Here is a 24381-nt window from a genome sequence, read left to right as displayed (position 1 = left end):
TTCCTTTTTACGCAAGTAGAAATATCCCTGCCATGCCACTATACTTAGACTCCGAGGTATAAACAAAACACTGACTACATATTATGTATGTAGTTATATTGGTAACTAGAATCTGATTTAAAGAAACGGATATTACTTTTTATGACAAACTCTTGTAACACAAATACACTAGAGTTTGCCGCAGCTCATTCATAGCGAGAGTATATAAGACTCTTATATACTCTTACAATAAGAGTAAGAGATCCTTCTTTCGCTACTCAAGTACATAAATTACCTACATGTTCTATCCCAATCTACTTGTGACTGAACCCTGGACTGGGATTCTTAATGCGAGATTAACCAAAATTGTTCCCGCATTTCGTTTTCACCGAAACTGGTCGCGAACTTTGCGTCGGCGAGTGTCTAATGCACGGCGGCAGTATCGCTAACATTTTAGATATATTCACATGAAACGTTCGCGTGAAAATCTCGACTTAGAAGTCCAAATAGCAATATTTGCATTTAAAGTTCTAAAAACGTACCTAGTTATAAGATCCTTAATTTTATACCTGCCTTGATCGCAATAAAGATTTTGAACTTGGTGCCAGTGCTGTTTATAAAATAAAGTATTGCATATTTTTTCAGGAATTTTGAATAACTTATAAGCATGTTTTAGATACTTGAAAGATTTGTACAAAAACCTCTCGGAGCCTAAATGCTGAATCTAATTAAAACAAATTACTATACTATACTGCCTAGGCTTTGTGGGTTTTGCTTTCAACTTTATGTTTTACAAATTGTAGTGATAACAACAATAACTAGATTTTTAGTCTCTCCTTGCTTATTTGAGCCAGTGATATTAAAGGAGTTAGGTGTATAGACTGCATTGAAAAACGGAAATATAGCCGAGACTGTTGCAATATAGAAAAGCTCGATTTTCACTCTGTAGGTACAAATCTTTTCGATAAAATTGCCAAAACTTAATGCTTTGAAGATCTTTTCATGCATTTTGCCTTTTAACCTACAAAATAAAATTACCAATAAATAATCTAAACGGTCCATAGACAGAGAATATAAAAGTACCTATGGAATATTATGCCAGCAAAAAGTTATCAAAAACGGTCGGACACAACACCTAGAGATTGCAAAATCACAATCGTAGAATCGAGCCTCTAGAAACACAATTGACAAAGCGATCAGAACTAAAATTCTCCTTCCAAAGTATTCTAAAATCAATACATCACTCATAGAAATCAAAAAAGATATAAAACGAAAAAACTTGCGCAAATAATGTATCTAAACATTGAAGTGCGGACTTCCGGCGTTGTGAATACATGAATGGACATACATACAAACAATTTGTTATTCCTAAATATTTTGACTTTTACATCAAAGACATTGTAAGGATGCACACTTGGGCGTATAAAAGGTTTTTGAGAAATACTCATTAAAGTTTTATAAAATTTTGCTAAAGATTAAGGTAAGTGTAGTCGTCGTCGAAGTTCTATCGAAGCATTTTCACAATTATGTTACTAAGTTAGATATTATCATTTATTTATCAGTAATTTATTGTGGATCGATCGCTATTAAAAATTTGCCTATTGATGAACATTGAACACAGATGATTTTGTAAAACTAAGGATCTCAATCTATCTTTAAAAATAAGTACCTATGTCACGCAAATATCTTTTTTTGTTAAAAAGTAGGTACCTATGATTGTTAAGTGTCCCTTTCTCCGCTTTCTACGTCAAAGTTGAATAGAGTAAATGCCCAAATTAGTTCACGAAAACCCCTAATCCATCTCAATTTGACATCACAGAACAATTTTAAAGTTCAGTATCAACAAAGGGTTATATCATACTTAAACGTGATGGATTGGTAATTGTTCGAACTGGTTGTGAGTTAACAAGTGCATCGGGATAACAGTGTTGCAATATTTTTTCTTGCTTTCTCGGCTGGTCTGTGCACATGGAGGTACAATATGGATTCGCGATTGAGACGGATTTACAGTTTATTTTATTGATATAATATTATTCGTTTTTCATCATTCATAATGCCATTATAAGACTTTACTAAACATTGTGGAACAAAAAAGTTTGTTATAAAGATTTATTTAGCGTAAACACATAATTGTACAGTATTGTACACCAACTTATATCAGCTTGGTTCTCACTCTACATTATTATTTGTCACTATTTACATGATCAATTATACAATGTTACACCTTCCGTGAACAAACACACTAACCCAATAAATTAAAGACAGCCCATTTTGCGTCAACGCTACAACCAAATTAGCTACTTTCCCACGTTCACATATTTGCCCTAAATAATCCCTAAATAATATTAAAGACGTACAATTCGGATGTCCGTGTACACAGCAGGACATTTCCTAAGAAATTGAGATATTTTTGCGCTGGTCACACTAGTTTAATTGGATGAATGAAGTGTTGTCATTGCGCGCCGCGGGAAATCTTTTATTGCATTTTGACTTCCGTTATTTAAATTGGAGCTGTTAACTTGCTATTTGAAATTGAGAAGTAGTTAAGTTATTCTTTTTTGTTAAGTAAAAGGCAGGACGTAAGGTTTACTCAGTTTTTTTTCTACAACTGTAGAACTGTTTTCTAACTAGAAATAATTGTACCTATCAGTAGTATAGTGATAAGTTTCGTATATTTTCAACAAGGTCGCCTTGTCTTGTAGCTTTATCATTTACACTAGCCGTTTTCCCGTGGTAACTACTGCCCGTACCGGGATAAAATATAGCCTACTAGCTGGTGCCCGCGACTTCGTCTGCGCAGGTTTAGTATTTCGAACAATATGTTTACAAATTGTAGCCTATGTGTTATTCTGATGTATAAGCTATATTATTGTAAAGTTTCATTAAAATCCATTCAGTAGTTTTTGCGTGAAAGAGTAACAAACATCCATACATCCATACATACAAACTTTCGCGTTTATAATATTAGTAGGATGTTACTCGTGGATAATGTAGCTTTCGAATGGTGAAAGAATTTTTAAAAACTGTCCAGTAGTTTTTGAGCCTATTCATTACAACCAAACAAACAAACAAAGTTTTCCCTTTATAATATTAGTATAGATTACTTCGGCAAACCGTATCTTGCTAGCCAAATATACGAAACTAACTACTTACATACATGTCTGTCATAAACTTTTTCTAAGTACATAATATCATACATGGCGGCTTAGGCAACTAAGCATGCCGTCTTCTAAATTAAACCTCTGAAGACGACACAAGGTACACAGAAGAAAGAAATATGATAAATAATGGAAAACATCAAAACGCTTATCCATTAAAAAATATCACTAACTCCTACTGATACTATTTCGCGACCCTTTGTAAATCCTACGACAGTTCCCACGTCCAAAAAACTGGACAACATCGCCAACGTAGGTGTGACCCTACTTTTTAATTGTAAAGCATAACCTTTTTAATTCTTTCGGCAAACAGAAGAAATCCCGAGATATTTATAACTATAACCCGCCTACAATCTCAACAAATTCGATGAATAGAAAATTTATTGGCCAAATATCATATGGCCAGTGTTGCAAGATTAAAAAAACAATTTATACTTTTTTTAGGCACAGGTGGCATTTGATACAGCCTGAATGAAACCTCCGCGACAAAGCTAGGGAAATTAATGATGGAATCCGTGTAAACATTTTTTGTTTGAATTAACTGGTTTTGTTATGCATCGGGAGTTTTATTCGACAAATGAGGGAGTATTATTAGCTCTGCGAATTATAGGAAAGTTTTGATTTATTGGTCAAAAGGAAAAAAATGCTAAACTGAATTAATGGTTCAAAGCGCGGAATATCTTCAATGTAAAAAATACAGAATGTTTGGTAGAGGTACAGTTTTATAATTAAGGATGCTTTCTTGGGAGAACATAAGAAATGATATTTCATGTAAATAACATTGTTATAGACATAGCTCACCACCCGATACTTGTAGAATATCTAGCTGTTACGCAGATAGAAGACGTAGCCAGTCGCTACAGTGCACGAGGTTGACACTCACGACATAAAAAATTGTACCTAATATTTATCTATGATTTAAAATCCAATACAGGAAAGTCACATCTTACCTTAATAAATTCAAATACTTTTCAAGTAATTACCAAGTATTTTTTTCCATATTCTACGGGATAATTGACTCTTTACCCAGAGCAATAAATTAGCCTTTCTCTAACAGTATTACAATGGTGAAGACCATGGGAATATCGGTCAGGTGGGTGTCACGCCTCCTCAATGCAAGTTTTTTAGGCTATGGCTACCTGAAGTAAGTAGCGAGTATTGTGGATAGGAGCACCATGAAGTTGGATTTTTTTGGGACAGTTTTAACATTTTAACAATGTGATTAGAGCTTTGGTTTATCTAGATAACCTAAATAGAAAGAAAAATATTTTATTTTTTGCGCAAGTGTGCAAAAATATGCAACAGAAAAATAACCAATTAATAAATATTTTTATTTGTAAATCAAAAGACTAAAAGCTAAAAGGATCAAAATCTATGAATAGGATAATTGTAAGAGCGAGTATGAGTAGATTGAAACAGTTATTGGTAAAACCTAAAACTAGGCTTTAATAGGTCGTAAGCTCTTAGGTACCTATCGTCAATTTATAAAGTTAGGTACCTACTTAAAAATTATCAAATTAAAGTTGAAAAGTACCTATATAGAAGCAGTTATCATGGTTACCCTACATGACACCTACAATTCGCTAAAGACTCACCAACAATACAAATAGGATTATTTACCGCGTCCATTACACTACAATACTCATTCATGATCCACAAGAAAAAAAATATACGAGTTTGTTATTCCCACGGAGTACTTGACTTTTGCGCAAATTCGCTGCGGCCTAAATCAGGTTGCACCTCTAAAAATTTGACAGATTTAGAAAAGGCACCTTTTTTAGACCCCGTGATCGATTTGATGCGATTTTTGTGTTTGTTTAGTCGACCTTTGGTTTGTAATTTTTGACACTTACACCTTTTTGAGACTCCCACGCAATATTTTGGACACAATCAAGAAAATATGTTCTCAATGTGACCGATCTATTTCTGTATGTTTGCCCGCGATTATCTCGTGTTTGGCTAAATAGATTTATGTAGTTTTCAGCTTAGAATTTGTCTGACTTACCTATGAAGAAAATGTTATATACTTACGTAGTAAATATGTTTTAAGTAATCAGTAGTTACAGTCGCAAAGATAGATCATGAAATATGGTTTAAAGTTAAGTTTAAAGTAGAACTTCTATCATAAATAGTAATACACAACCTCAAACGTAATAAAAAACAACGCTAATGACAGCTTCCTTCACAAACGGAAGCGCGGGAAAGCTCCACAAACTGTCATGGCGGCCACCCATGGCGCGTGATTTGTCACTGCGGTAATGATGGCACAACTTGCATAAAGTCGCATTGTTATTCCGATAACATCCCGAATAGGATTTAAATGAAATAGGTTTAATAATTGCGTGAATGTTGATGGCGAATCAATTGATTGGGATACGTGGATACAGAATGATTTATATGGGACCTTTCTTGACGGCGTTGATAAATTAATTGAAGACGTTTAAAGATATTGTGTCAATCACTGAATCTTCGCTGTCAAAATATTTTTCGCCACTTTTTACATAGGTAATACTTAAGCTGCTTAAGTTAGAAATATACTTAAATGTTAATTATCAAGTTTCCTATTTTCCGGAAGAACAATTTTTAGCTAGGTACCTGATATAACAATCACACTTGTTGTCCGCAAAAAAATCTTTCTATAGGGCATGAGGAATATCAACATACCTATATTTTTATGGGAGTGTCGCTGAAATGAGGAAGGTTAACTTTAACATAATTCAAAAACTTTTAAAGCGTTCCACTCGTCGTTATGAAGAACACTTACGTCTTCCAAAATCTAGAGACCAACAAAGAAACAGACCTTTCCAACTCACTATCACGTTATAATACTAGCAATAGTATCAATAACCAGGGCCTATTAAATGAATTAAATACAACATTCTATCAACAAGCTAAAGCTATAAATTTTCGCTAACAATCGTAAGGACGCATTTCAAAGTATCGCTGGCTTTTGTTGCTTGCACTCGGCACCCCTATGCGAGGGATGGTACAATGCACCCCGGAGTACTAGCGTGCTTGTGGTAGACCACACGTGGGGTTGGGCTTATTTCCACTGGGTTTGGGGTGCAACACCCTAAATGATTTGGTGGTATGGAGATCGCGTAATTAAAAAGTTGGGGTTTGAATTTTTGAGGCCATATTGACGGAATGTGTTGAAATTACGAATATGATAGGAAGGCTCAGAAACAAAAAATAAAACAAAGTGTTAATGCGTAATTAACTAACTATATTAAGACGAAACTATAACATAAGAAAACAAATCCTACATTTCATCTTTGACAGACGATCTTATTTTATCGACATACTCTTCTACCACCAGCGAAACATCGGTCACATTCAAACCGTTCGCTTCAAAATAATCAATATTTTCAGGTTCCTTCACGTATTCCTGTAGAGCCGCGAACAATTTCTTTGCCTTAACCTTCCCACGATACATTTTCAAACAGAACTTTTTCATTACCTTCAGCATGTCAAAAACGGTAGCAATAATGTTGTTCTCATCCGTACTGTATGTCCAGGTTTTTATAAATATATTCAGTAACCCGTTACAGACCGCTGGAGTCGCCATATGTTCTAATAACCCTGTTCGAATATAAAACTTCATTTTCTCAGGTTCAACGATAGTTTTCTGCGGATCCTCTCTAACTATCAAATGCTCTTTTAGTATCTTGTTGAACAGGTCAAGAAGGGTCTTAATTCCTGACGTGTCTAGTTTAGCCGCTTGCTCGTAAAATGGTACTAGACCCTTAAGCTTCATCACTCTAGCTTGTACCTTAGGATTGTCAGGTAACCAAAGATACAGCACATCCAAAGAATGGGCTTTTAACGCTAAGTTATCAATCTCAAATATGTCTAGAAGTCTGTCAACTACAGTTATGGGTATCACAGCTGAAGTGGTGGTCGGAGCGACTTCAAAAAGAAGTTTCAAAAGGATGAGGACGTGAACTTTAAGCTTGTCATCGTCTACTTTGAGATCCTGAGAAACGATTCTATCTAATCCCTTCGCTTTAAGGAATTTGTATGCGTTATTTGGATTCAGTTTGACAGCCTCGTTGATGTAATGAACTAGTTTAGTCATCTCTTCACTGATCTCTTCAGGGTCTGCTATCAACTTGGAATCATCGATGTTCAGTTGGTCGAGCGTTTCTGCTAGTTTTTCTAGTTTCTGTATCGCAGTCTCTATGTCGGGGTTGATGAGATCTTCGAGATTGAGGTCTTGGCTACCCATTTTCTGAGGTTCCGCTGAAATAAAGATTATTTATTATTTTATTTAATAAATGCCATTTACATCAGTGAAGTACCTATGTACATATACTTATAAATTGGTAAAATAGAAGAGGTTTGTCAGGAAACTGAGCTAGTTGCCTAGATATAGGTATGCTCCCGCTAGGTATATGCTAAAACACATGCGAATAGCTAGATCACTTTTGGTGCATTTATTATGTCTGTCGTCTACAGGTAGGTGACCTTCCTCTTAACATGACTCCTAAACTTTCAGCTGGGCCTGTCCTGTGCCGTTGCCGGAAAGCACGCATGTAATTTGCCCAAACTTTTTTGAAGATACATATTACTGCTGGAAACTTCAAGAAAGATGTGGAAGAATCGCATCCTAAAGAGGTCCCTATTAAACTAAATTAAAATATTGTTTACCTCCTATTGTTGCTTTAGTAACTTCTTCACCGCTAACGGTGTCCAGTAAAAGCGTAATAACACAAATAAAACTTAAAATACGAGACATCTTTACAATCACCATGTCCTTTTTATTGACAGAAGAATAAAGGAAAATTCAAAGAGAATTTGCTGGTTCAAAAGAAGGTTGGTTGTAGCATAAACTATATGTAATTATGGACGGATGATTGCCGCTCGTCTAAAAAGTTAAAATAAGTAGAAGTTAGAATACCTACACTACAATTAAAAAACGATATAAGTAGGTACTGGAAAGGGAGTTAATCGTTTCAGAATAGTCAAATAATCTTTTTAAAAAATCACATCATGTCATTTCATGAATCTACATAATTGGTAGGTCCCGCGGTCCTCTACTTCACGCACATTTTTCTGTTGTCATGAGGCTGTCAGAATTTTTGTCAAAGAGCAAAGAAGAAACATTGTGTATTATTAAATAACCAATCAAAAAAAGTATTCAAAAGACTATTACGAATCACATTTAATAAGTAAATATACGAAATAAAAACTTAGTTCCTATGTAAAACGTATAACTTATAACAGTGTAGGAATAGTTACCTAGTAAATGTGATAATGGATTCGTTGACTGTGATGTCTCGGTGTGGAGACGGTTCTTGCTGCTGCCTTCCTCACAGGAGCTGGATCGCGCTTATATCTATTATTAGTTTAGTAAGTTAATATCATTATAATGTACCGTATCTAAGTACTATTCTATTCTATTAGATCCTTTTACTATAGGAGGCCAAGTAGATCCTGTAGATACACAGGAACAGCGGATGTTTGTGGTCTTAGGACCTTCCTTCTTCAGTGGGTTTGTGTATACATTCGGGGGGCCTAAATATCAAACCGCCAAAGTAAAAGAATGAGATATTAGGAACAAAAACAATTCTTGAAAAATACACTTACAAATGAAACATTGATCTGAAATTCAACCACTTTACATACGTTACCTTACTCATTTATGTATTACTAGCTTTTGCCCGCGGCTTCGCTCGCGTTAAGAAGTATTATTATTAATTAGGTACACCCAAACAAACAGATTACCTACAGTTCAGTTCGAAGGTAATTAACTGGCGGAGAATCATAACACCGCGATTCAGAAATGAGACGAAAATGCACTGCGCCATCTAATAGCGGTAGGTAGAACTTCTCAACATTTAGAACTAAACATTATTTTATTCGTTCCATTACGTACTGATAGGTTCAAACTAATACCTACATTTTACATCCTTCATCATCCCTTATTTGGGCAACTAGAATCAAACTTAGTTATAATTTTGACGTTCATAAGTGCTTGTAAAGGCCTAAATGAAATAAATGATTTGACTTTGACTTTATTTTATCACCCGTGGGGGTTGAATTAATCAAAATCGTATTTAAGCGAACGTCATCATAAAATTCTGATTCGTCATCAGGACTTCTTCATAAAATCTAAGAAGATGTATACAAACTTTCATCCCCTATTTTATCCCCTTAGGGATGGAATTTATCAAAATCCTTTCTTAAGGGTTGCCTACGCCATAGTAGCTTTATGCATGCAAAGTCTCAGTCCGATCGGTTTAAAATTGACAAAGTTTCATACAAACTTTCATCCCCTATTTTATCCCCTTGGGGGTAGAATTGATCAAAATCCTTTCTTAGCGGATGCCTACGTCATAACATCTACCTGCATGCCAAATTTCAGCCCGATCCGTCCAGTGGTTTCAGCTGTGCGTTGATAGATCACTATGTCAGTCAGTCAGTCACCTTTGAGTTTTATATATTTAGATGTTCAGGTAACTGGAACTTTTAAACATTTAAATTCATTCACTGTTGGGAAGCTCGGGGTAACATACGCTATATTTACTGTTGGGAAGCTATACTATATCCGGGTAACTTAGGCTATATTTTGTCTGGCAACGGGAACAAGTTTCCCGGGATACGAGTGAAACCGCGGGTTGGTAAATAGCTAGTGAACTAAAAACTCAAAACGTTTATTATTGCAGATAGCCTGCATTCTAGACGTGGTGACGAATGAAACGTGCACGCAATGTCCTGCGAGCTGCGCCATGATTGTTTCATACGTGGAGTGCGCCAAACAGCTGCTTATTACACTGTTTCAGATGGCTAACCTTCTGTTACTGCTTGCTTCTATTGTTGTAAGTATTCTTCACTACATATCACTACAAAGTATAAAACAAAGTCGCTTTTTCTGTCCCTTTGTAGGTACGCTTAAGTCTTTAAAATCAAGCAACCGATTTTCATGCGGTTTTTTATCAGATAGTGTTTCAAAAGGAAGGTTTATGTGTATAATACCTATAATCTATTATACATATAGTGGTGAATATTTTATATTGGCCAAGCCGGGCGTGTCGCTAGTTGTAAATAAATGGAATCACACAGAAGTATCACGGTGAACATGCTCTGAAAACCTAGTTTTAGCCGATGAGAAAAAGGATACACCTAAAACTACGCAGAGGTGTTTGACTGCACCTAGTTCTAGCCGCTATGATAAAAACTATACCTTAGTTCTAACAACAGGATAGGATACAACATACCTACAACTATGTTTAGCGGCTGAACTTATATTTCACGATGTAAATGTATAGGCATACCTCCCTATATACATCGCACCCGCTTTTGTGAAACAAACCGTCTACCTTTTGAACTATTTACGTAATAAGAGCTTTCTTACAAACGCAGGAAAGTGCAGTCCTAGTACAACTCTACGTTTGGTACACCCTGGCGTTCGTGATCATGGGTCTGGTGGTGAACGTCGTGGACTTTCTGCTGAAGTACAAGACGCAAGGCAACTCCTGCATCGTCGGGTTCGTCACTGAAGTCTGCTTCTTATTTGGTGAGAACTACACTTTCAATTTAGATACTATGTATTAGGTTCTGCCAGCCGTTTCACCTGCAGAAAGCAGGGCTGAACTTCAAACCTTAATTAAATAATACATAGACGGAGATACTGTAGCTTCCCAACAGTGTAACAGTTCGGGCGATGTTCAAAGCTAGAAACAGCAAGTTATTGTGATTAAACTGATGAATATTAAAAAAAAAAAACTTAGGGCAAGTTTTTTGTAATTATGTGTAGAACCACGTGTTCAAGAATCGGTTAATAATTATTGCCCATTTATTTGTTTTCAGTAATATTTCGTTGCTTACCTCTCGTGGATACTTACAGAAAGCACATCGGCGGCGAGTCTTCTATAACATCATAGCGTGTAAATAACACTATTTTATACTACTTCGATAAGGTAAAAAAATAAATAAAATATCACAAAATAATTTTTAACTTTTTCATTTTATATTTTTGTACTATCTACTATATACAATGTGGATATTAAATATCTATAGAAAAAAACATCGTACAACAAAACTTAGATTTAACGCGAATACTAAAATAACACGGTTCCCGCTGAACGCATACACACATTTACTTAATTATTTTATATATAAAAAAAACTTAAATCGCTTACTCTTCTTCAGTACCAAACATTTTGGAAGCTATTTTATATTTATGCTCGAAAACATGGGTGTCTTACTTATCTACATTTAAAGGAGTGCCTCAAGACTAAATGATGACCTCATAAAAAATGATGTTATTGCACCAAATAATCAGTCAGCAAGGTTAAATACATAGTTTTCTCGAAATCCACCATTTAGAATGAAAATTTCCAAATCGGTCCAGTCATCTTCAAGCAATCGAGTAACAAAGACAAGAAAAGAAACATCTGAATTGAGAACGTCCTCCTTTTTTGGGAAATTCCTTCATAAATGTAAATTTTGTCTATTCTAGATAATTTTAAAAGCTTCAACTTCAAAATATAGAAATAGCTCCCAAAATAATAAGAAAAAAAAGCTGTGAAACTGAATCGAAGTTAAATTTCGATGCGATAATATTTGCAAATTATACTTTAAAACGACAATGGTCAGGCTACCCAAACGTCATGACTTATCGACAATACCTTGGGATTCATTAATGTATAAAAAGTGGTAGTTAAATGTATAAAAATTACTGTCGCAGTCAATCAGAATCTATCTATAAGGCTTATAATACAAAGGCACGATGCCCGCATCAAAATAACTTCGACCCAGCCCCACTATTAAACAATTATTTTGGTACATACAAAATCGATACAAATATCGCATCTATTACTAAAAGTACTTTCTGACATTGTTTTAGAAAATCATTTACATACTATTATTGTTGTTTTCACAGAGGAATACATAGGCTGTAGGAAAACAAATCTAACATGATAAAATTCGTTACTCGTTCCGAGGCATACGTGGTTCTTTCAACCTCTCTTCGAGGTACAAGGCATAATTTTCATTGAACTACTTATCGGCAATACAACACTAAAGTTGCTAAAATACCATGAAAAGAACATACAATAATTCATGCAAAATGCCTTTATTTTTAAAGTCTCAGTTACGTGATTTTTTCGCTGTTGTTGCCGCCAGTAGGCTATTTAACTTGCCAAACCCTATCAAGACTGCGGGATTGTTCGCGCGAGTTACCGCGACCCTGGTACATGAAGGGCTACAGAAGGAACTTGGTGGGTTTTAGTCAGTTAAATTCTGACAATCCCTTGCGCTGCACCCACTGCAAGAGGGGTCATTTGTAGACTTCCCATCAACACAGAAAAGGCTATTCAAGATAATTTAAATTTTTTGTCATCAAGTACAATTTCTGTCATAAAAACACAGCGTGAATTGACGCGTTATTGAACGTATATTTTACAATAAACACGATATGAACATTAACAATCTCACTCCGCACAATTGGTCATTTATTAAACTTTTAACATCTAAAGCATGTTACACATCGAATTACAGACTCATGCCATCTCGCATCCTTGTATAGTTCGCGCCAAATAACTTTGCGTTTCTGAAGTTAAGAATTACAGGAAATACAGATCTTGTTGAGAAGCTTCGTTTATCCAAAGTTAGCCAATATAGTCAAATACATATATGAATACTACTAAATACATACATGCCTAAGGCGTCAAATGTCTAACTTCAGAAAAGCGAAGTTAATTGGCACGAAATGCATATTCTTGCATTACTTTGATAAAGCAGGCTTTATGAAAATATATCGGCCTATCAAGAAATCTTAAAAAACGTTGCTATACTCACTTCAAATAGTTATACGCAAGCAATATGTTTAAACAGCTGTAAATTTTGTATTTTACTTGCCTCATTTCAAACTGTTGATTCAACTGATTATGCCTCATATCTTTGCCTCTCTATCGAAACAATGCAAGTTATTAATGATATAACTAACCTTAGTTACATAGAAAGGCTCTGTAGGCATATATTTATTTATCATATTATTCAATTCTACAGAAAACAAAAGTCTAATCTAAATATACATAAAAGTTTACAATACAAACTAATTCACAAATAGTTTTACTCAAGATTTATTTACCGAAACTTATTTTGGCACTAGAAATTATACTGAAAAGTAATAATGTCCAATTTCTATGTCAAATCCCAGTGAGATCACAACTTAAAGTTATCTTCAAAATCTTTCGACTGTAACACGTGAATTCATCAACACTTACGCCGAATTCCAATAAACTATCTATGTATCAATTTTGCTTACAAAAGACTTTATTGTAACTAACTCTGGTAAGCAAATCAATCGATAGGTATATGATTGAAATCCGCATAGGCATATTTAAGCGCGAAGTGTGTCGAAATACCATTTAGAGAAGGAACTCAAAGTTTTCTAAATATTCGACTTTGTTGACTTGTATTTAGTCGATTATTTAATTGTTTTTTTTTTTCTAATCGCCATCTCTATAAAAATTGAAAACAAAAACATTGTCATGTCACGTAATTTCTTGCTTGATATAATTAAAGCTTGACATAAGCCAATTAAAATTAAGTGACGTTGAATACAGTATCAGACCTACTTGAAAAAGGTCGCAAGAGACACAATAAAAGAAACAAGAAATGTTTTAAAATGTCCTGGCTCTGTCTTATAACTTCATGATGACAGCAATTTTGAACTTTATCTCCTTTACATAACGGTACAAGTACTATGACTCGACTGTATTAGGTACACGGAGAAATAATGGCTGGAGATGCGATAAGGCAGGTGGGCGAGACCAAAACGAGTTACGAGTGAACTAACGAGGTGTTCGGGTCTCTTCAGACTTCAGACTTCTATCAATGATATTTGGTTTTACAAACGGGCGGGCTCCAAAGAAGGCGTATAAGGGCGGAGACAGTAACGTCCCCGTTCCAATACCCGCATTTTTGCGCGCTACTTTCTTAGGAGATTTTATGACATCTCCCCTCATTATTTTGTTCTCCATGACTATGTATTACAAAACTAACTGCTATGCCATATAAAACCTTATTTCATCGCCGATAAAGTTCAAAATGCATCTCATTTGAAATTGCACAATTACAGGAATTCACATAAACATAATAAATGTGTATATTTTTATTCGTGTTTTCGTATTATTTAATGTAACAATATATTACTAATTATCATGATATATTACAAAAAATATTTCTTTACGAACACTTCTTATAGGGCATCATTTAAAGGGAATTGGGGATATCTTGTTGGTTTTTTTAAATGATGATCGAATAAGAAACTCGTTAGAACACAGAAATGGGACGAACAGTGAACCAATAAGTGGTAATATAATTTGAAATCACAGCCTGAGTTTATAGTTAACTTTGTGAACACAGTTTTTCAAAAATATCAATTTTGCAAAATAGCAGATGCAATCCCTAGCTTCTATCTCGATTTTATGCTCTATAGAACTCATTTAGTAACTTGCAACTTAAAAATCATTTTCCAATATGGCGGTGTTACGACGTTCTAACTTCGATTTTGCATGTCCAATAAGATAACTCAAATCTGATTGCCCGACATTGTTTTACACACACGATTATCATTACAATTTTTACCCTCAACTAGGTTTAAAGAAAACCAGGCAAAAATTCTCTGTAAATATCTTCTAGGCAGCAAATAGAAAATCCAGCCATTATACAAAAAAAAACCTAATTGACACATCATCCAGTACTATTTAAAAAAAAAAGAACGAAAAAAAATAAAATCAGACTTACTTCGAAATAAAACCTCCAACTTTTCTTTAGTACATATTCCATTTTTGAATCACTGAACGTCACACACACTGTCACTTAACTAACACTCTGATTGGCTATTGACACTATAGGCTGTTGGTTATTGGTTGAGATGACTGTGGAGCCGGGGGGTATTTTCTGAGGCACCATGCCGTCTATATGCCTATATTTCTTGAGCCTCGTCCACTGGCCGTTGTTATAGTTCATTTGGAAGTGCATTTCAGACAACATGGTGAGGTATGTGTCGTCTGACTGTAGAACATTCTCGATGTTTTCTGATAGTTTTATCGTTACTATGTTGCCTAGGTTCGGACACGGGTTATCTGCGAAAGAAATTTTAAATCAGATTTTAAATATCAACATTTTTCCGGGATGTTCATGCGCCAAGATAGTCAGGATAAAAAAAGCTAATCAGATTAAAATGTATGTAATAATAATATTTACCTCTGGAGCCAGCCATGAAACCAAGTATAAGCGCTTTCTCCGGCCTCGTGACACGATTCGCGTTGCGGAACATATCTTGTGCCTCCAACATTTGTTCGCGCTGCAACAAAAATTATTACGTCGATATATTTTTTGGTAAATAAATACATGAAATAACTGTTACTGTTACAGCCTTTATATCGTCCCACTGGGCACAAGCCTCCTCTCACACGGAGAAGCATTGAGCATGAATCTCCACGCTTGCTCATTGCGGGTTGGTGATTTCAGACATGAAATAACATTTATTTCTAAAATTATTAACTTAAATTTCTCGAAATTAGACCAGTATACGGAAGAAGGATGGAGCATTCTTGTAGTTAAATTTTTATGATCAGTTACTCGAACTAACGAGGGGTTCGGAATCACTGTCAAATTAAAACCAAACTGTAAAAGACTCTTCATTGATTGGTGATGGGCAGGTTGCCCATTATATTCAAAATAAAATTAATAGAAGCCGTGTTGTGGAATTAGTAACGTTCCTAGTCCGCCGAACACTCGCATTTTGTCGCGCTACATTCTTATTCTCTCTTCTGTTTGCCACGGTCCAGTTCTAAAAATCTAAATTTACCGTAAGCGAGAGTCCTCTACGCGGCAACAGCGGCTGCTGCGCGGGTTGCACGTTCTGTTGCGGCTGTTGCACGGCTTGTTGCTGTGGTTGTTGCACGGGCGCTGCCGCTTGCACTACCTGTGGCTGTTGCACTGTTTGTGCTATCTGTACCTGTGGAATTCAATTAAATATATCGTTACAATGATGAAAGTAAGTCACGTTGTCAAGTAATTTTTTCGACAGAAAATTATGGAAATTAAAATTAAGTAAGTTTGAGTATACTGAGTAATTTCCTATGATTATTTTGTTAATAAAATGAAGTTAAAAGACATTGTCTGTTGGATAAACAAATTATAAGAAAACTTTAGGTATTCTTTTACATATTTTTAAACGGTTTTATAATACACATAGTTCCACATAACCCTTCTTGGCAGTCGGGTACACAATAATAATTACTCACAGGTTGCGCGATCTGGTGTTGCAGAGGCGGTTGCGTGTGTACGGCGGGCACCACCGTCCGCGCAGCTTGCTGTACCACTGATTGTGTCATCTGGAACAAAACATACACAATATTATATTATGAATAATGTTTATGTCACTGAAGAGCTTCTGGCTAAGTTAAAGCCGCGAGGATCATAAGTCAACGGTCGGTTAGATGACCATTTTGTCATTACGAGCTTTTCTGTTTTGGATGTCGTTACGGGTAGTCAGAAGACAAGGGGTATTGTGTTGCCCGGGTAATTGGGTTGAGAAGTTCAGATAAGCAGTCGCTCCTTGTACAACTCTGGTCCTCAATCGCGTATGGTAGATTGGAAACCGACCCCAACATAGTTGGGAAAAGTCTTGGTAGTTGAATGTTTACGTTGCTATACTATAGTGACTGTACGATAATATTGTGTTGAGCAGGTTCTGTGTGTCAGCAGTAGCGGCTACCAGTAGCTACTGTGCAGTAATACTCACGGGCTTGATGTTCTGCAGCAGCACAGCCTTGCCGCCGGGCTGCAGGATCACGGTGGACGTGTTGAGCAGGTTCTGTGTGTCAGCAGTAGCGGCTACCAGTAGCTACTGTGCAGTAATACTCACGGGCTTGATGTTCTGCAGCACAGCCTTGCCGCCGGGCTGCAGGATCACGGTGGACGTGTTGAGCAGGTTCTGTGTGTCAGCAGTAGCGGCTACCAGTAGCTACTGTGCAGTAATACTCACGGGCTTGATGTTCTGCAGCAGCACAGCCTTGCCGCCGGGCTGCAGGATCAGCGGTTCTGTGTGTCAGCAGTAGCGGCTACCAGTAGCTACTGTGCAGTAATACTCACGGGCTTGATGTTCTGCAGCAGCACAGCCTTGCCGCCGGGCTGCAGGATCACGGTGGACGTGTTGAGCAGGTTCTGTGTGTCAGCAGTAGCGGCTACCAGTAGCTACTGTGCAGTAATACTCACGGGCTTGATGTTCTGCAGCAGCACAGCCTTGCCGCCGGGCTGCAGGATCACGGTGGACGTGTTGAGCAGGTTCTGTGTGGACAGCAGTAGAGGTTTGCCTCCTGCTGGGCCGGCTATCAGTAGCTTGGGTTGTTGGCCTATTACTATTGGTTTCGCACCGGTACCCTGTGGGAATGCGGAATTTAGATTCAGTAAAACGTAACATTATGTATCTTTTGCCTGTGGTGTGTTTAGTCTAGATGCATGCCAGAATTTAATTAAGTCTAGTCTTAAACTACAAATAAAATTCAATTTCTATCACCACCTTCATATCTACACTACTATTATAAAGGGGAAACATTTGATTGTTTGTTTGTTAGACATGACAAGGCTCCGCTGCTCGACCGATATGTTAAATTCTTTCACTGTTGGAAAGCTACATTATCCCCAATGACTATAAGCTATATTTAACCCCGGTTTAGGCAGTAGTGCCTACAGGACACGGGTGAAACTGCGGGAAAACGACATCATCGTCATCATCATAGGACGTCCACTGCTGTACATAGGCCTCCCTCTTAGATCTCCACAGATACCTGTTGGAGGCTATAGTATATATAAATTCGTACATACATGTACAAGTAGCGGGCTGGGCGCGGGCGGCGCGGTGTCGGCGCTGTCTTGCGGGTCTGCTGCGGCGGCGCCGGGGGACGCGGGTGCTGCCGCTGGCGCTGGCGTGCTCGGCTCCGCTGTGTAATATTATGTTTATTAGATTTTATACACATATTATATTTCGTATTTTGCGTCAAAGTGCAATGAGTTGGTACTAGGCTGCTGTTTCAGTGTAGCATAAAGTAATATACGACAGCAAAACACAGTTTCTCTTAGAAGATTGATGATTATTTCCATATTACTATTACTATAATTTGGTAGATAAACTTTATTTCTTATCAAAAATAGAGTAATTTTGAAAACATTCAATAAGTAATACATATAAGTGAAATCCTGATTGTCATCAGACAAAATAACCAATCCGTCTTGAAAACCATATAATCGTAAAAATAAATTAACAGGCTCTCTAATAAACCATAAATTATACGTATGTGGTAATTATATGTACTTATATGTTTACAGAGATATACATACGGTTGGTATTCTCCTCGGGCTTAGGCATGGTGTAGTTATTGAGTCCTTTAGCGTAGTCGGGCGGCGGCGGCGACGGCGGGGCGGCCGCCGCTGCCTTCTTAGCACCTTCCTCCATTTCTGTACATCAGAAAATATATAAAATTTAATTATTTATATGGATTTTGCTAACTTATGAGAGAAATTGGGATGGTTTCATGTACTCGAATTAACTGGAACCTTCTTCATGATAAAAATTCTGTTCGACTGCTAAACTAATTTCCGAACTGGAGTGTTTATTTCTATCACGGGCTGGTCCGAGAAGCTTTTGATTGTAATACAAAATTTCACGAAAGACAAATGGAACAGTGTATTTACATAGATGACAGCTGGTAACCAAATAATTACATTTTCTTATTTCAATGACCAAGCAAGAGTAAATAACTCTTAAAAATAACCTAGGTTTTACCATTTTTACACTAGTTCAGGCAAAAAAAACTTAGAGCAGTCTATGCTAGGATTATTTTCAGATTTTCTTATTTAAAAAAGTTACCTGGCAAGAGTAGATAACCTACACTTTACCCATTTTCACGCAAAATGGTGGAACAAAAATGAATTAAGAGCAGTCTATTCTAAGATTGTACTTAGCTAGATAATATACGAATACATACCAAGTTTCCTCCTCTTCTTGATCTGCGCGTGAGTAGCAGGCTGCTCCGCTATGTCCAGCAGCTTGATGCCGGCGCGGGGCGGCGGCCGAGCTGCGCCGCGCCACGTGCCGCCGCGACCGCCGCCGAAACGAGACGGCAGGCCTTTTAGTGGTGCTGTGGGGAAAATAAATATTATTATTACACATTTATTTATTTACTAGCTGACCCCGCGAACTTCGTATCGTTTAAACCTTCCCTGGACCTCTACAAACATTTTAAAACCAAAATAAGCCAAATCTGTCCAGCCATTCCGGAGTTTTAGTGAGACTAACGAACAGCAATTCATTTTTATATATAAGAAGACTAGCTGACCCAACAAACTTCGTATCGTTTAAACCTTCCCTGGACCTCTACGAACATTTTAAAACCAAAATAAGCCAAATCGGTCCAGCCATTCCGGAATTTTAGTGAGACTAACGAACAGCAATTCATTTTTATATATAAGATAAGACTAGCTGATCCCGCGAACTTCGTATCGTTTAAACCTTCCCTGAACCTCTACGAACATTTTAAAACCAAAATAAGCCAAATCGGTCCAGCCATCCCGGAGTTTTAGTGAGACTAACGAACAGCAATTCATTTTTATATATAAGAAGATTTAATTCTATGCAATCCTAAAATTACAAAGGCGGACATAATGCAATTGGCATTCTCACTACATTCATCACATTCTGATGACTATCGCGTCTTTTGCGGCCATCGGCTTCAACCGATCATCATCCTCCGAGCCTTTTCCCAATCACGTTGGGGTCGGCTTCCAGTCTAACCGGATTCAGCTGAGTACCAGTGCTTTACAAGGAGCGACTGCCTATCTGACCTCCTCAACCCAGTAACCCGGGCAACCCGATACCCCTTGGTTAGACTGGTGTCAGACTTTCTGGCTTCTGACTACCCGTAACGACTGCCAAGGATGTTCACTGACAGCCGGGACCTACAGTTTAACGTGCCATCCGAAACACAGTCAATGGTGTCTAAGATATACTTAGAAAGTACATACAAACTTAGAAAAGTTGCATTGGTACTTGCCTGACCTGGGATCGACCCCGCGCCCTCATACTTGGGGTTGGTCCTTTACCCACTAGGCCACCACGACTTACGACATCGGCTTCAACCGATGCGAGCAGTCAATACAAGGCATGTGATGAATAAGGTAAAAACCATCCGATGTTGCTTATAGAAACACCTAGTTCATTTACAAATCCGAATATTTTTACTAAACCGATATTACGGATCATTGTGGATTGGATAAGAATTGTTCTGTATACAGTATAGACATTCCATTTCTGGTATATTGTGGAATGATGGATTATATTTAATATTTTATAGTTAAAGCGCATATGAGCGATACGTTGAGCACACATGGAGCTATAATATCCTTTGGTCAGCAGCTATGTCTACATATGTACCATACGTATTTATTTGCTATTTGCTCAGTTCAAATGGAAACAAGTATAGAACTTTCACAAAATCTGCATAATTTAAAAACTCACTGGTATCAGTCATCTTCCTAGGCATGCCTCTACTGCGGACAGGCACGGTAGGTGCCTGAGCCTTCTTCTGATTGGCTTGTACTTCAGTCGCTTTGGCTAGGAGTTCACTACGGAGAGCCACGGACTTGGGTTTGCGTTTCAGTGTGAAATGTTTTACAGGGTTCGGTTGTTGGCCCACCTGGAATTAAGTAAATTAATGAGTAAATAGGATAAATGTTTTAGATTTTGTTTATATTCGGGAAATAAAGCATAACGTTGATAAGTTAGAAGAAAGAGTTTGGGAATTTTGATTTAGTAATAGATAAACCTTCATCACCTTCAATAATCTGAATTTATATTCAATGAGTTGTTTTCTATCAATCAGTCTTTGAAAACATACCCTGTTTTTAATATAGACAACAATTTTCTATCGTGTGTAGTGTTTTATCATTATTATTTAATTCATGCAACAAATTCCTATGAGGAAATGCTTACTTTATAAAATACTACTTACCACAGAAACCAAAGCATTCTTATTTAAATACAGGCACTCTAACGGCAACAGTCCAAGATCCGAGTGTTTAGCTAAAGCCCTCCGCAGCTCGCTGATCATATCACTGAATATAATATGGTCTCATCGAACTCCGCTATCTCGGTGTTGAGAGTGCCCGCTGAGGGAAACGTCTTGAGGGTCTCTGCAAGCATGGCCACCCAGAGGTCTGAGTCCACGGCTGCAACTTCAATGATCTCTTCCAGTTCATTTCTCCACTGGAACATGGTAAATTAATCATTAAATACTTTTTGCACAGAATGTAAGATGGCCGACTTAGCCTTGGCCGTTGTCTACTACTCTGCTTTTGGGTGGAGGAGAAATAGCATGAATAAAATCATCAAGCATTATCAAAATATCATGTTAATTTTTAGGGTTTTGGTCATACTTTATTGCGAATGAGCCTAGGGCACAGATTAGTGGAATATAGTATGTAAACAGATTCCAATGGTACAACTTTAGGAACATGGGACTTTATTGAGGTATCTGATTGCCTCATCAGGTGTGATAAGGTCATAAATAAAACTATTGTTATAAATCTCTAACATAGACTTTCTATGCTGCCTTATAAACACTACAGCGACAATACAGACTACAATTAAGCTTACATAGAGCAATTAACTTGTAATTACAATACAACTGGTCTACAATTTGCAGTGTCAATCATTCTAGACAGTTCACGGTCAATAGATCATTAGGTAAGCAATTGTAGTACAATAATAGGGTATTTTAGTCTAGATGAGAAAAAAATTAAAAGTGTATTACAATGATTGTTTAGAGGAAAAGCAATCGGGAAATGTTAGTTTCACTTCGTAAGGTACATAAATATATTTTTTATTGCAGTTTAAAGTTTTTAGGTTTTTTTATCTGTCTTTGAACACTACGAAATGTCGCTGCCATGCTAATGACGTCATTACGGTAGTAAACAAAAGTGTCAGTTAAAATTTTCAATACATATCAAAATATGTATTACTGACAGCTGTAGTTTTTCACTAACGTAATGACGTCATGACCAAAAAACAATCATGGCGTCCTTTGTGTGACTTGTGTGCCGCGTTTTCGCGAAATACGCGCGAAATTTGAAATTATGATAAAACAATTAATTTATATTCGTACATAACGTGAGAAAAAAAAATATTTTTAATTTTTTAGAGATATATTAAGACTAAAGAATTTATTTAAGATATATTTCAAAAATGCATGTAATACCCTATTGAACATTTTTTTTATGTCATAGCTTAAAAATACATTCAATAAACTTTTCCCAAAAGCCGAAAATTTATCTCAGTGGCGTGCACTTGGAGAGGCCTATGTCCAGCAGTGGACTGCGATAGGCTGATGATGATGAAACTTTTCTCATATTCTAAAATTTGTATTTACAATGTGCTGAATTTGCTATTAGAATAAATAAAAAACCATATCAATACATACATATTAGTACTATAGATGCACGACTCTGATACGAGTTGGATGCAATTTTTCAATATACCTCTACAATTGATCAATTGAATCATAATACAACACTCCAAATAGGTGACACACATGAACAGCCTATCAAATGTAAGAACTTCTTATTTTATGATATTGTATCACAAACTAGCCATTTTCCCATGGCTTTATCCATGCACTGTGGGAATTACTACCCATACTTTGATAAAATATAGCCTGTATTATTCGGGAAGAGTGTAGCTTCCAACACTAAAAGAAACGTCCGCCCCTAAGACGACCCACTGACCAAAAATTCAAATCAGTTCAGTCACTTTGGAGCCGTTAGGTTATTATATTAGCATAATTAACAAATGAAATAAACAATTGTGTGAAAGTCATATATGCTTAGAAATAATGTTACTTGTGAGATGACAGACAAAAGAGACAAATTGGGATAAGGGAAGGAGGATGATGGTGACTAAAGAAGGAATTATAAGGTGTGAACGATGCATACCAACAACTGGATTATGATGTAGGTATGTGCTACATATTATATTGAGTGTATTGAGGCACATTGCAAATACCAGAGTAGTCCTGTTTGTCTGAGTTATATACATATTAAATGATGTTCAACATTTAAGTATCCTTACATTTGGGTAACTAATCTAAAAGGAGGGATCAGTTCAAGAATATGGTACAGTTAAATATTCCAAAACATGTTTGTCCTAAAATGACAGTTAATAGAGGGAAATGTGTTTGATTTTGATTAAATATTTTATATTCATTCTCTAGATACAAGTATAATATCGTAAGCCCTGATATTCGTATGTAAAGTGTTCTTCTATAGAAACTAAATATCAAATTAAAAATTCTAATACATATAGTATCAAGTTCCACCATACTTCTTTCAAAACCAATTACAAAATTGAAATAATAACGTTGTTTATGCCCTGTAGGCTGTTCAACCTGTATGCTTTTGCCTAATCCAATAGTTAACAGCAAGGTCCTTGATTGAATACATTTCACAATACAAGACTAAAATTACTTATAGGTTATATCTATTTCGAGGGCTTCATGTAAACATAGACACAGCCATAAATTGTGGGCTCTAATACACTCTTATCGTAGAACAAAACTAATAAAACTGATTTGTTTCGTAATTTAGAAACGTAAATAGTCACGACAACATATCCAAGTCATAAGTCATGATTTACACCAAACTAATACCACCAGGCATGAGAAAATTTACCGCCCATGTAAAATGCTAGCTAACCTGTAATTGGTTTGCTGTAAAATCCCAATTAAATAATTTCAACAAAAATGTTAGCATGTAAATTCAATAGATGACAACAAATAAAACTACTACATACATGCGTATTATTGCATCTCATTCGTACTCATCGTTATTAATATGACATGAAAGGGACAAAAAACACAATACAGTTACGCAAAACCATAGAACATCAAAGAGAAAAGTTACCTCCTCAACATTTCTGCGCGGGATATGAAAGAAACTTAGCAATAATTTCAATTTCACTTGCGTTTGCAAATCTGGAAAACAATCCTTGATATTTTTCAACACTTCAGCATTTAATTGCGTACAAATTGAGCCGCTTGTCCACGAATCATTCGAAGTACCGAGTTTATTGTGGAGCCACAAAGATGTGTCACTATCCCGAACGTTCGCCATCTTGCAACTGAACTAGTGACGTTTTCGCCATGTGTCTTTTGAACGAACTCGTAAACGAAGA

The 24381-nt window shown here is 36.5% G+C and overlaps 2 protein-coding genes across 2 annotated transcripts; both read right to left on the bottom strand.

Moving 5' to 3' along the window:
- Positions 1-6353: 6353 nt before the first annotated feature.
- LOC110374300 (uncharacterized) lies at positions 6354-7911 on the bottom strand. The gene is made up of 2 exons (XM_064040270.1): positions 7788-7911; positions 6354-7379 (listed from the first exon to the last, which is right to left on the bottom strand). The coding sequence occupies exons 1-2, from the start codon at positions 7888-7890 to the stop codon at positions 6400-6402; spliced, it is 1083 nt and encodes a 360-aa protein (XP_063896340.1). The 5' UTR covers positions 7891-7911; the 3' UTR covers positions 6354-6399.
- Positions 7912-11087: 3176 nt separating this feature from the next.
- On the bottom strand, positions 11088-24349 carry LOC110374312 (negative elongation factor A). Its single transcript, XM_064040184.1, is given in 12 exon segments — positions 11088-15235; positions 15357-15456; positions 15964-16113; positions 16403-16492; positions 17376-17540; positions 17985-18100; positions 18498-18614; positions 19145-19297; positions 20674-20851; positions 21167-21282; positions 21285-21420; positions 24111-24349. Coding segments are annotated over 12 exon segments (1797 nt in total). The 5' UTR covers positions 24321-24349; the 3' UTR covers positions 11088-14969.
- Between the last annotated feature and the right edge of the window lie 32 nt (positions 24350-24381).

The sequence above is a fragment of the Helicoverpa armigera genome, chromosome 21 (genome assembly GCF_030705265.1).
Source record: "Helicoverpa armigera isolate CAAS_96S chromosome 21, ASM3070526v1, whole genome shotgun sequence".
NCBI lineage: Eukaryota > Metazoa > Arthropoda > Insecta > Lepidoptera > Noctuidae > Helicoverpa > Helicoverpa armigera.
This window is presented reverse-complemented; position numbering and strand designations above follow the sequence as displayed.